The sequence below is a fragment of the Arvicola amphibius genome, chromosome 6 (genome assembly GCF_903992535.2).
Source record: "Arvicola amphibius chromosome 6, mArvAmp1.2, whole genome shotgun sequence".
Classification (NCBI taxonomy): domain Eukaryota; kingdom Metazoa; phylum Chordata; class Mammalia; order Rodentia; family Cricetidae; genus Arvicola; species Arvicola amphibius.
Genome location: NC_052052.2, coordinates 80,943,843 through 80,957,468, shown reverse-complemented (window position 1 = coordinate 80,957,468; position 13,626 = coordinate 80,943,843). Strand labels below are relative to the sequence as shown.

At 42.8% G+C, this 13,626-nt stretch overlaps 1 protein-coding gene across 1 annotated transcript in view; it reads left to right on the top strand.

Annotated features, from left to right (window-relative positions):
* The first annotated feature begins 11,722 nt into the window (after positions 1 to 11,722).
* The window catches only part of Pappa (pappalysin 1), a 231,629-nt gene continuing 229,725 nt past the window's right edge, over positions 11,723 to 13,626 (top strand). Inside the window, exon 1 of the mRNA XM_038334912.1 lies at positions 11,723 to 12,128. Within this exon, the coding sequence (XP_038190840.1) occupies positions 11,723 to 12,128 (406 nt within the window). The remainder of the gene's footprint in view (positions 12,129 to 13,626) is intronic.

Sequence of the window (13,626 nt, the reverse complement as noted above, 5' to 3'; positions counted from 1 at the left end):
AGCGCCTACTGCAAAGATTTCATTGCCATTACTAAATTAAAATATAGCCTTCCTGGCAACAGGGAGAAAAAGCCAAACCTGTATTTATTGAAGAGTAGGATGCCAGATGCCAATGCCTGAACAGAACTGTTCCTAGTCATCCATGTCAGTGGACAGTTTCAGTACTGAGACCAAGATCACTTGCTAAAAATGTTGCTTATCAGGCATTCAACATACATATGTGGCCTAGAGAAAATGACAGCTAAAAATGTCAAAATGACATAGCCATTTCTTGGTTGCTGTGTTGTATGAAATTTAAAATTAAAGAAATGACTAATGAAGCATAGTATGTAGAGGAGAAGAAAGAAGAAAGAAATGAGATAAGGCGATAAGAAGCAGCAAAGGAAGAGGAGGAGGAAAACAAAAGAAAGGAAGATGGGGAAATGAAAGAAATAAGAGGAAATAAAATTCAGTCAAAATAAAGAATGCCATCTCTCCCTCTCGGAAATACAGACTAAAGATGAATGAGCCCATTTGGGGAACATGAAATCCCTTAGAACAAATATCTGTGGTTTGAATTGCTCCTGTTGTGTAACTATCACTCACAGGCTTTGAATGCTGCTGTGGCCTGGGTGTGCTCTAAGACAGACATCTTACCCAGACAGCTGCCTCTCTAGGCACATCCTCTGTGCCAGGCACTGTGCCAGGGGCTTTAGTGCACCAACTCATTCATGGTTTACAATAATGGAAAGGAGGTAATTTTAAGCCTATTTACAGATGAGGAAATGGAGTCCAAGAGAAAGCTGAGGTAATTTGCCCAGGGGCATGTATTTTGTAAGTGACGTAGCCAGGATTTAAACCCAACTTGTTTTGCCCTCAAGCTTGTTTCTAAGACACAAAATCCCTTCTCCAAGTCCTCACATCCACTTGGCCAAAGGAGACATTTACATAAGGCTTCAGAGCTCACAGCTCCAGCGAAGTGTGTGTGTGTGTGTGTGTGTGTGTGTGTGTGTGTGTGTGTGTGTGTGTGTTGTATTGGAGGGACTTCTGTGTGGACATTTTGACTCCATTGAATTATGTCATTTTTATAACTACAGAATTAGCAGAAGGCTATTTTAGTTCATTTCCCTAGAACATGAAAGTAAGGAACAGATGACAGGGAGAATGGTGAGGGGATAATGTCAGGGCTGCTACTTAGATGTCCAAGAAGTTTGACTTAGGACCTAGCCCTGTGGTTGAGGACATGTTGGCGTTCTTCCTACTTTCTGATGACTGACAAGAAAGGGGTTAGTTAGGTAGAGCAGACAAGCTCAAAATCTTTGGAGTTAAGTGGTTTTATCTGAAACCCCATGCACAGCCAGTGAATCAGTTGGCCTCTTCTAGTACGCCTCGGGCTCTCCGACCAGAAAGCATGCCTAAGACTCTTGCTTATTTTATATGAGTGAAATCGATGCTTTAAGGCCTAGTGTATACATTGTGAAGTACTTCTCCAGCCTGAACACTTGTTGATTCTTAACATGTGATCATTAATGTTATTAGACATGTAAACCCAGTGAGACGAGAGTCATATTTGAATCTTTAGGACTTAGCCTAATATCTGGCACCCAATGAATACTGATAACTACTTCTTAAGTTAGTAGAACTCTATATTTGTCCTGATTTGAGAACGCTGCTGAGGAGCTAGGAAAACTCTACATAAAGACTACTACGATTTAAATGACTCATATTAATTGAACGTTTACAAACAAACCCCATGTTCTTGGTGCATACTGACTCATTTAATCTTCAGAAAAGTCCTAAGCAATAGAACTTGGTATTGCTGACCTCCTTTAAATAACGAGCTACCTGACTGAGTTCCACTGGACATAGTCAGGCAGCAGCATTCCAGTTCAACTTCTGGGAACCCAGCAGTCTCTCCTTGGAGTTTGTTACATCATTTCACATGCGAGTGTTAAGTTAGACCCGGAGCAGTCAAGCCAGCGATTGACCTCTTGTCATCTGTGGGTTGTCAGTGCCAGTGCTCCCCACTCTGAGAGATTTATCTTGTGAATCAGGACAAGAACATTATTTAATATTGCCTCTGAGCACATACATGTTGGAATGACCCAGACTGTTTTGTCAAAGTGTTTGCAACCATTTGGTAAGTGCAGTCTAGCTGATCAAGGCTGCCATGCATAGAATCACATCTATCTTTGGAGTATATTTGTCCATAAGAGCTGGACAGAATCCTGTACTGTGCTGGAGAATGATGGAGAATAATCCTAGATGGTGAATGAGTGGGGAGAATTCCTGCGAACATATCATTATGAAATTCCCATTGGTTTCAAAACAGCCATTGCCCATTCTATAAAATAAGCTGTGGAATTATGTGTAAGCATGGGATAATGTTCAGATTCATTCAATAATTGAAAAATCAGAGAAGCCATGAATCCAATGGTCTTACAGAACAAAATAACACCACAGTTACATCAGGGCATATCTGTTAGCTATTAAACCAAGAGTTTTTTGCCTCCATATTTTAGTTACAGTCTTAAAGGGGAAGATAGTGCTGGAATTAAATGGTAGTAAGAAAATAGATAAAATAGAACCTGCTCACTCTTGTAAGATCTAAGTTTAGCACACACTGAACACAGTAAAATACACGCATAGATGGGCTGGTACACAATGAACGAATTAGAATCATACAGCACTCCCTGCATAATAGGGTCATTGTTTACAGCTATTGCTATTTATTAACTATTTGAAATTAGGTTTTTTTAGAGTGATTAATAATAAAACTAAGTGGTAAAGCATATGTTTAACATCTACAGTTCTCAGTTTCATCACAAAAATATTATCAGGTATATAGGTAAGAATACAGATGTTTGATAGATGATAGATAGATAGATAGATAGATGTTAGATAGATAGATAGATAGATAGATAGATAGATAGATAGATAGATAGATGATAGATAGACAGACAGAAGAGTACTTTTTTATATGCTCCAAGTCTATTGTCTGTAATCTCCTGTAATTATGTGGTCACCTCTCTCAATTTTCATTTCAAGAGTGTTTTCCGATCTCATCATGGTGGGCTGGCGATTACTGGCAATCTACATCAGCAAATATAAAGGCTCTTATCTGGCACCATGCCTCAAGTTATGTGGAAGGAGCCTCCACATCTGCAGCTTATCATAGAGGCTAAGAACGTGGGCTTTAAAGACAATTGAATCTAGACTTTGGTTGTTATAAATTCATACAGTGCTCCAAAATTAATTTTTTCTCTGTAAAATAGTCCTATTACCTGCTACTGAGAATTATAAAGAACAAAAAATATAATATATAAAGCCCTCCGCACATAAAAGCAAACAACAGTTATCAATTATTGGTAACAAGGAATGAATGAATGAAAAGTATCACTCCAGACAGCTACTGAGACTTTTGCAAAATGTCAAGTATAAGATCAGACACAGATAAATAATTGCTGAAAGAATAAATAAAACATATTCAAAGTAAGATAGTCAGCACTTTTGTAGAAGACGTAATTATTTTGGAAGCAGAAACCAAGGACTTGTTTGGAGTAGGTTGGACAAGTGGTTTTAGGCAAGTCTTTTCCCTTTACTTATACAGAGAGCGCTCAATTAAAAGATCATAAAAGGCTTTTGATAAAAACAAACACAATGGGCTAGCATGACATATATTAACATTTTTCTCAAATTACATATAACTGGAATTGTGTTCACAGGACAAGAACAGTAGGGATAAACAACTGTCTTGCTTGCTGGCTTAGCAATGAGATCTGACAGAGCTTCTAGCTAGAAAAGGCAGCTTCCTATGGTAGCTTTGGTTTTCCTTGTCTGGGGTTTAAGAAATGGAAGGACGGACTTCGTAAAAATTGAAATGAGGGAAGCATGGCCTTCTTTACTTGAAGTCACATACAGCAAGAGTTAATGAAAGTCTGGTGGATGTCACCAAATACTTACACCACTCTTTACATAGCATGAAACACAGAAGGCACACTCCATATGGAGGGGCAAAAAGCCCTAATATTTACAGGTCTTATCTTAGGGATGCTTAAAATCTAGCAAAGAAAAGAAAACAGAGGGCTGGAGAGAGGGCTCAGTGGTTAAGAGCATTGCCTGCTCTTCCAAAGGTCCTGAGTTCCATTCCCAGCAACCACATGGTAACTCACAACCATCTGTAATGAGGTCTAGTGCCCTCTTCTGGCCTGCAGACATACAGACAGAATATTGTATACATAATAAATAAATTTTAAAAAAAGAAAAAAAAAACAGAAACACACACCTAACAGTATAAAAAAGACAGAAAACTCAATAGTTCCCTGAAAATAGTTTGTTTTAATGGTTAATCAAGAACAATGTTGTATATTTTTATCATTGAAATGAATTGTTCCTCTTTCTAAATTTAAGGGTCTTCAATTTTTCAAAAAAAACCACCTAAATGAGTTATGAAAATCAAGGTTTAGTCCATGAATAGCATGCAGAAAAGTGTTGCCAAGTCAAGACATTCCTAACTGATGCAGACTGAGTTCATCAGAAAGCATTACTGTCTCTGTTCCCATCTGTTGTTGGACAAAGGTTCTATGTGATATTTAAGATAATCATCAGTCTGACTACAGTGCAAGGCCAATTCAGACACCCTCTCCTCTATTGCTTATGGTCTTAGCTGGGTCATCCTTGTGGATTCCTGGGCATTTTTCTAAATCCAGGTTTCTTGTTAACACCATTATGTCTCCATCAATCAAGATATCTTTTTCCTTGCTCTCATATCTGTCTTTCCTCCATCTCGACTATACCATTCCTGGACTGAGCTCCCAAGGTCCAGTTGAAGAGTGGAGGGAGTGAGAGTATGAACAAGGAGTTCAAGACCATGAGGGGGTCATCCACTGAGACAGTTTATCTGAGCCAATGGTAGCTCACCAACTCCAACTGGACTGGGAATGAATGAACATGGGAACAACCAAGTCACTCTGAATGTGGTTGACAGCTGGGGCAAACTGAGGGGCCACTGATAATGATACTGGGATTTGTCTATACTTCATGTACTGGCTCCTTGGGATCCTATTCTCTTTGGATGGAAACCTTGCTCAACCTAGTTGTAATAGGGAGGCCCTTGGACTTTCTACAGGGTGGGGTGCATTGCCTTCTCTTAGGACTAGAGCAGGTGGGGTAGGAGGGTCTGTGGGGGGAATGGGGAAGGAGTGGGAATTTGGATTGGCATTTTTTAAATAATAATTAAAAAAGAAAAATAAAAAGAAAGAAAGAAAGCATTACTGTATTAGCATCCCAGGGAAAAGTCTTCATGAACAGCAATTAAGTGAGTGCCTTCCATCTCAGTTCACATAAAAAGTGGCCAATTGGAGAGAGTGACTTTGCAGTTGCTATTGGAGGTGGGAGCTGATGAATTGGAACTTTGTTCCTTACGCGACCCAAGGTTCCTCTCTCAGCTGGTGTTAGCTCTGGAGATAAGCTGAGGCTGTCAAATGTTTCTCTTCTGGTGAACAGAACAAAGCCAAATGGACCAAAAGGAGAGGCTGTTCTCCATTGCCTATCTCTGATGTCTTACAAAGCTGCTTCTTCCCCTAGATTTTCCCTGGTTCCAGTTCAAAACAATAGAAAGATAAAGGAGGATTAAAGGTGGGTCAGCCTTGCAGTTAAGAATATGGACTTTGGAGTGAGATAGCTCTGAGTTCAGTGTATCATAGAATTCAACTAACTTTTTGTTTTTGAAGAAAGTATATTAAGCTTTAATTATCTTTTAAAATGTGAATAGCATGAAAAATTATACTTTATAGTCCTGAGAGTTAAATGTTACAGTATGAAAAAATACTATACTACTACTAGATGAAAAAATATGTCAGTAGAAGCAAGAAAAATGATCATTTTCTACAAATGTGAAGGTAAACATGAAGTATCAATAAGTATTTTTCACCTTCAACTGTAATTCTAAGCTCAACAAATGCTCTAGGTACCTGAGATAAGCAAAAAGATGTTTTGTTTTATTTTTCATGTGTGTGTGGTTTTGGTATAAGTCAAATGGCTAGGTATAGAATCTAGCAATTTCTGTTTCAGCTTCTTGTAAATTAGCAGAAAAAATTAAAAGGGGCTCAGCTGATTCTAGAGCCACTGAGCTCTGAACAAACGGTTGCAGAATGAATCTGGGAAGTGTAGCAGGCTTGCACACTCCACATCCAGATGACGTGGTTCCCTTCCCATTTTCTACCTATACATAATACAGACAATATGATCACTAGTCCCTTTCCATGTGGTTCTGAGCACCAGCAACTCAAGAGACTGAGGACTTAGATTACATGTTCCTTGGGAGCCTAGTGTGTTTGTGTCCATGATTAATACTACAAGAGAAGCTGTGTTATAAAGACAAACACGCACACGCATGTCTTTGTGTGTGTGTGTGTGTGTGTGTGTGTGTGTGTGTGTGTGTGTGTGTGTGTGTGTGAGAGAGTGTGCGTGTATTTTCAGCAATGGCTTGTTTCTTTTTTTCTCTGAATAATTTTTATTTTTATTAGATATTTGCTTATAGCAACAGAGAAAAGAAGTAATACATCTTAGGGTTGCTACAACTGAAGATGCTTAAAACAATTCCTGGCACATGATACACATGACAATTGTTTATTATCTGCAGAAACAGTAAAACAACATATTTTAAGTTGGAATCCCATTTGTAAATCAAGAAGCAGATTCCCTGTTTCCCTATTGAGACTAGTTTAAGGAAAAGAGTGAATGTCTTGGCATCTGCTGACTGGAAATGGGCATTTCGCTCTACAAATGGTAGGATTATTTGCCGCTCTTACTCGGATGGTAATATTTTCCCTGGTAATAAAATAGAGAGAAATCATATGGCTGGCAGTCCCTGCCTTAAATTATTATAGACCATAATTCAAAGGCAAAAGGGTCTTACTTCTCCCACCCAGCCTCAACACAGCAAGCAAAAAAGAAAGGGACAGGCCTCAAATGTGTCAAGTGCCCATCCTGATAGCTACAGAAATTTGAACCTTATTACTACTTGGCCTAAGACCCCAGAAAGGCAAGTGGGTTCCACATGTTTCTTTAAGATTTATTTATTTATTCATTCATTCATTTATTACGCAGTATTCTGCCTGCATGTATGTCTGCATGCCAGCAGAGGGCACCAGATCTCATTACAGATGGTTGTGAGACACCATGTGGTTGCTGGGAATTGAACTCGGGAGCTCTGGAAGAGCAGCCAGTGTTCTTAACCTCTGAGCCAACTCTCTAGGCCTCAGCAGTGATTTGAACACACAGTTACATGTGAAACACTAAGCTATATGTTTGGGAAAATACAGTATAAATGTCTTGAACACTGAAGACTCTTCAGGACTCTGGCAGACAGCTAAGCATAACTTGCGGATAGAAATTCAGTGTAAGTTTTAGGAGAGCCCAGAGGAGGGAGCCCTCCAAGCTGGAGCGGGGGGGGGGGGGGGGGGGTTGTATGGCTAGTGAAGAATCTCTGGTCAGGTGACTGAACTGACCCTTGGAAGTTCTTTTTTGTTTGTTTGTTTGTTTGTTTGTTTGTTTCCAGTTTATTTATATTTTATTAAAAATTGCCATCTCCTCCCCTCCTCCTCCCCCTTCCCTCCCCTTCCCTCCACCCACACCCCCACTCCCTCCCTCTTGAGGCCAAACAGCCATCAGGGATCTCTACACTATGTTGAGTCCAAGGTCCTCCCAACTCCCCCGGAAGTTCTTACCCTTGACACTTCCTAATCTTGGCAGAAAGACATTAACAGGACACCAAGAACAATGCAAGATCCTATCTCACCGGTTCTCCAAGAAGACAACACTGCTGCAGGGAACTCCAAGATGAGAATAATTTAGTATCTCAGAGTAAGAAGGTAGTGTGCTGGGCTGGACGGGAGGAAAGCTGTCAGGGAAGTCTGCTGGGCGGTTAGATGTATATCTGCAGAAAATAAAAAGTCCTTTACTGAGCACCTACTATGTCAAAACACACCAACTTAATCCTCATGATAGCATCATAGTTCTGTTATTGAAACTCAGAGAACTTAACAACTTCCTGACTGTCATGAGAACCCAGGTCATGAGGATGCTGAAACCAGTACTTTGAGCCACAATTTACCCAGTCAAACCCACCAAAATCTCCAAGATACCACTCCAGCATTACTCCAACTTCCAATAGAAACTTATACCCTCCTGGGTAATATACATTGATTTCAGTTATTTCCAGATTAAATGCATGTTGAGGATTCGTGTCCCAAGGATTCAAGGATTGAATGTACAACACAAAAGAGGGTTTAGTAGCAAAACTTGCCCTAGAAATGTAAGGGAGACCTGAGGAGGAAGTGGAGTTTGGTAGGGATGAACTGACGGGATAGGAGCCATCCCCATAGCACAGTGCTGGCGTGGCTGGCATGTGGAAAGCGCTGGGTTCAGTTCTTAGTACTAAAAAAGGAAAAAAAGTGGAAAGAGAAAATGGGGGGGAACTCCACAAGAGACTAAACTATGAAGAAAACAGGTGGGGGCAGTGCATGCAGAAACACTATTTTAAAAGTCAGTAAACACAAAGGCCAAGCATACACGGTCAGTTTGAGTGACCTATAACCCATAGTTTGCAATTCATCTATTTCTATGCAATTCACACTTTTTTTAAAAAAAAGTGTGTATGCACATAAAGAGTAAGCGTAGCCAAAAGAGAGCTGAAATAAATAACAATTGTATGTTTGAAAGTTTTATTTTATTCATTCATTCATTCATTCATTCATTCATTCATTTTTATGTATCTATTTGTTGGGCTGTGAGCACATTCCACAGCTTATGTGGCACTAAGTTGAAAGTGCTACATCTCTCCTGTCACCGCGTGGGTCCCAGGAATCGAACTCCTGTCAGCAGACTTGGCAGCAAGCACCTTTACCCAATGTGCCATCCAGTTGGCCAATAGTTGTATGCGTAGTAATATGTAAGTACAATGTTTTTTCAAACATTCCCAATGCGTTTAGGAACTGAGGTCAAGGAGCAAAATAACCCATATCTCTTCCTTCATTTTTGCTCACTGTCAGAAAGGAGAAATAATTTGACCTGCTCTAGTTTTTTGGCTATTTGGATTTCATAACCCAAGGGGCACTTTGGCAATGAGAACAGAAGAATGCATGGTGCTTACACACAAATTCTGTAGTTCAGGAAGTTTTGTCCTCAAAATAAACTTAGTATAAAGGTAGCAGAATGGAAGGATATAGCTAAATGACTTGTAGGAGGACAAGGTGCAGATTTCACACCTTGGAAGCCGATGAGCCTCGAATTCTCATTTCTGCTTGGAGAATAGATGAAATTTAAATGTCTACAGATAAATAAAACTACTCTACACAATGGCTTAAATGTCCCCTGGGAACACCGTCTTCAAATACCTAATTACGACAAGTGAATTGATTAGTAGTTATGTTCTAACGGCCATTGGTGAGGGGATAGTGAAGACAAAATTTATGTATCATCCTCATCTTTTTTCTTCTATTAAAGACAGCCTCTTGGCTTGTCCAGGTGACTCAAAGTTACAGAAGGTAAGAGATTTGCCTAAGGAAATTTCTTCTCTGTGGCATTGTGCATACTAATTCTTTTCTTTCCTTGCAGCCTCTAAAAAAAATTTAGGATGTAAGGTGAGCTTCACTTTCTAAGTGCAGAAACTGAGCTCCAGAGCTCTTAGCCTAGGACTATATAGCTAGTTCTTCCCTGACCAAGAGGACACGAATCTGGGATCGCTGGTTTACAGAACGGTGCCATGATCCCTGCACCACATTCCAACTTTTATTGAGGGGACGTCTGAGTCATCGCTCATCTTACAAATCTTTATCCTTTTACCAGCGCGTATTCTCCGATGGTTCTCTCCCTCCCTGTAGCATGAGCAATGGCCCCAGCTCTCAGGAAGGATTGGAACAGCCCTGAGCTCAGGGCACCACAAGAGAGCAGGTCACAAATTGGTAGCACCAACTTCACTTAGGTTCTCACCATAAATTATATCTGTAATGAAGTTTTTTCTATCGGGATGTTATTTCGACAGACTGGCAAAGAACTAATAATTTCCAAACCACCACAGCTAACTTATTTTGACTTATTACAGTTTTGCCATAAGGGGGAGCCTTTGAGTTCCATAAAGGGCGGGGGAGAAAAATTATATATATATATATATATATATATATATATATATATATATATATATACATATATGTATGTATAAATATATTATTACATACATGTTTCAGTTCAAAGCATAAGAGACACAAGTTGCAAACAGCCAGTTTCTTACCTGTATGTTGGGATAGCGTCGGGAGACTAAAAATTTTTTTTGTTTGAAATTGTGTACATTCAATTCCTCTTTTTTATATACAACAAAAAATGATATCTAACAACCACCTGAATGCTTTAAGAATATTCAGAAGCACTGAAGGGGCCCAGGACCAGCTCACAGTTTCTACAAGGTAGATAGATGCTCCAGAAATGCTTCTTATCTGATGTTCTGCTGAATCTAGGAAACTTTGGAAAATGGGTTTCATTAGCTAAAGTCTGAAGGTGGCTGTACTGGGGGCTCGGGAAAGAAACCACCCACTCACTGTAGTATAACTTTAAGGAAATTTGGGGAGGGAGAAGGAGAAAAGCAGAAGAAACAGGAAAAGCAAGAGAAAGCAAGGAAGAGGAGAATGGAAAAGATGAAGTAAGGGGTATAGAGAGCAAATGATAGGAAAGGGGGTGGGAGAAAGAAAAAGACGGAGAGACTATGAAAAGGAACCTGAAAATCAAGTTCCAACGTTCTCTGTGTTATGGGAAAGGGAGAGATGTAACAGCAAAGGACAAATAGGACCTTTCTCTCTCCCACCATGAGGCAAAATAAAAATAAAAATAAGGAGCGGGAGTGAAGGGGGAGCAAAGCAAAACAAAACAAAACCAAGAATGTGTGTTTTGAGCAGGAATGAGGAAAGCAAGGAGGATCGTAAGGGGGTGTGTACAGAATTCCACTAAATTGATACTTTAAGATTGCCTTCTTTAAAAAAAAAAAAAGAAAGAAAGAAAAAAAAAAGAAGAGCGGGTAGAGAAGCTGGAGCGAAGGGAAGCAGAGAAACGGCAAAGTAGAGGAAGGCTGGATGGCTCGGCCTCTCCAGACCGATTGATTGGTCATGATCCCCGCAGTTTGAACAGGGACTCATTCAATTGGGAAGGTGGAGTGCTGGCGAACAGATTAGCACACGCTTGTTTACTCATCTTCTAAGGGATTTTTCCCCCTCTTTCCTTTCATTTCGTGAAGAAGGAGGGAGGGGAGGGGACGGGGGGGGGGAGAAGGGGGCTGTGGCTTGTGTTATAAAGGACGCAAAAAATAAATAAATGAGAGCATCTTGGGGGGAGGGAGGGAATTCAGCCGATCAGTGCGTTAGAGGAGATTTTTTTGGAAGAGAGAGAAATATATAAAATAAAATGAAATAAAACAAGGAGGAAGGCATCCAGCTGTTAGGGGGGGGGATAAGGCAGATAAAGGAGCAAGGAGAGAAATTAATTGCAAACCAGGAGGAGTTGGACTGTATTTTTGAAAGGTGGGGGGAGTGAAGCACACACCTTGAGGAGGAAAGCAAGAAAGAAAAGAAAAAAGCAAGTGGAAGGGGGGGCTAGCCCGAGAAGGGGGACAAAGTCAAGGCGCGAGCGGCTCCCAAAGCTGGCAGCTCCGGGCGGCGGTGCAGGGGCGCAGGGGGGGCGGGGGGGACCGTCGGACATGCGGCTCTGGAGTTGGGTGCTGCGCCTGGGGCTGCTGAGCGCCGCGCTGGGCTGCGGGCTGGCCGAGCGCCCCCGCCGGGCCCGGAGAGACCCTCGGGCCGTGCGCACCCCGCGCCCCGCCACCAGCCCGGCCACCTGCGCCACCCGGGCGGCCCGCGGTCGCCGCGCCTCGCCGCCGCCGCCTCCGGGCGGTGCCTGGGAAGCCGTGCGCGTCCCCCGGCGGCGGCAGCAGCGGGCGGCGAGGGGCGCCGAGGAGCAGAGCCCGCCGAGCCGGGCGCTCTATTTCAGCGGGAGAGGGGAGCAGCTGCGCCTCCGGGCCGATCTGGAGCTGCCCCGCGACGCCTTCACACTGCAAGTGTGGCTGCGAGCGGAAGGGGGCCAGAAGTCTCCGGCAGTGATCGCAGGTAAGGCGAAAGGGGTTACTCCCTTCGACAGACCACCCCGATAGTCTCCGCGGGCCCCTCCGGGGCCGCGCGGATGTCTGGGGTGCAGGAGGCGGGTGGGTCTCCGGGAGCCGTCCCTGGAGCGGCGCAGAAAAGGTAGAGGTGAGCTTTGAGACTCGCTTTAGCCCATCTGTGGAATGGCCACACTGAGAAAGGATGCTGCCTGGCCTCGCGGGAGCTGCATTTGGGAGTTCCGTGACTTTGGAAGCCCACAAGCAAGGGATGGCTGGTCCCCAGAGAACCCAGAACACTTAGTCTGTGTTCGGGATGTGCAGACAGACTCCGTTTCGGTATGGAAGGAAGGGGAGCATGACCCAGTTGTGTTTTATATGAAAGGAGTTGAAGGTACCGTTCATTTCTCTTTACTTTTTCATGGAAGTGATTCTTTAGTCTGGTTACCATGCAAGTCGGCAGGGACCAAGTTGTTGTGATTGACAGATTTAGAACTCCTAGAAGTACCCCCAAAGTTGCTCTCTGACCAAAGCTTGCCTCTGGGATCCACCCCCCCCCCCCATCACTATAGCCACCCACACTGCCATTCTGGGTCTTTGGTTTTAAAACTGGCTGCCTGTCATTCGCGGCTGGGGCAGACCTCCTTAGCGCATACTCTGCCATTCTTCCCCAGACACAGCTGAGAATTGGGGCGCTTTTCTCTTTGGGGACTGTTATGAGCCCGTAGTGAATTTAAGTTCTCCCTCCCCTTCGCTGTTCCACAGCAAAGCCCGTAGTGAAACCGGACACTTCACGAGGGCTGCAAACCTTCCGAACGCCTCAACATCCATTTTCCCTTCTAAACGAATCTGTGGAAATGCTTCTAATAAAAAGAGGGGTGGTGGAGGGGGGCGACGCTGGAGAAGAGAAGCAAAGTTTTGCATCTTCTATCTGGGAGATTCCCTCACTGCATAAACAACCTTGTCTGTCCTGGGCGGTCTTAAAACGAGAGTGGGGGATCCCCCTTCGCCGTAGCGAGCGGGCAGAGGTTCTCGGGATAGTACCTCTTACCGCTTACACACCGCTCTCAGGCAGTCTGTCGCTGTTTTGCCTTGGCTTCGACCTTTCCTAACACTGCTCTGAGTCTCCTATTTACATAAAGTCGCATTCCGGGGATCCAAACTCTGCTATCATGACAATAAAATGTGTCCTTAAAGCTCCCACTTTCCAGCTACCAAAGGAGAGCGAGAACGACTCCCCACACACACGACTGACGTCATCGCTAGCCCTCCCTCCCACGAAAAGGAGAGGGAAACCGAGCTCATTCACTTTCAGCTCCCAAATCCTCGTCAGTCAGAGGACGGTACAATATTTAACAGGGGAGAGAAGCTTCAAAATATCATGAAGAAGATGATGACAGTGTAGGATACTCTCTCTCTCTCTCTCTCTCTCTCTCTCTCTCTCTCTCTCTCTCTCTCTCTCTCTCTCTCTCTCTCTCTCTCTCTCTCTCTCTCTCTCTCTCGGTGTG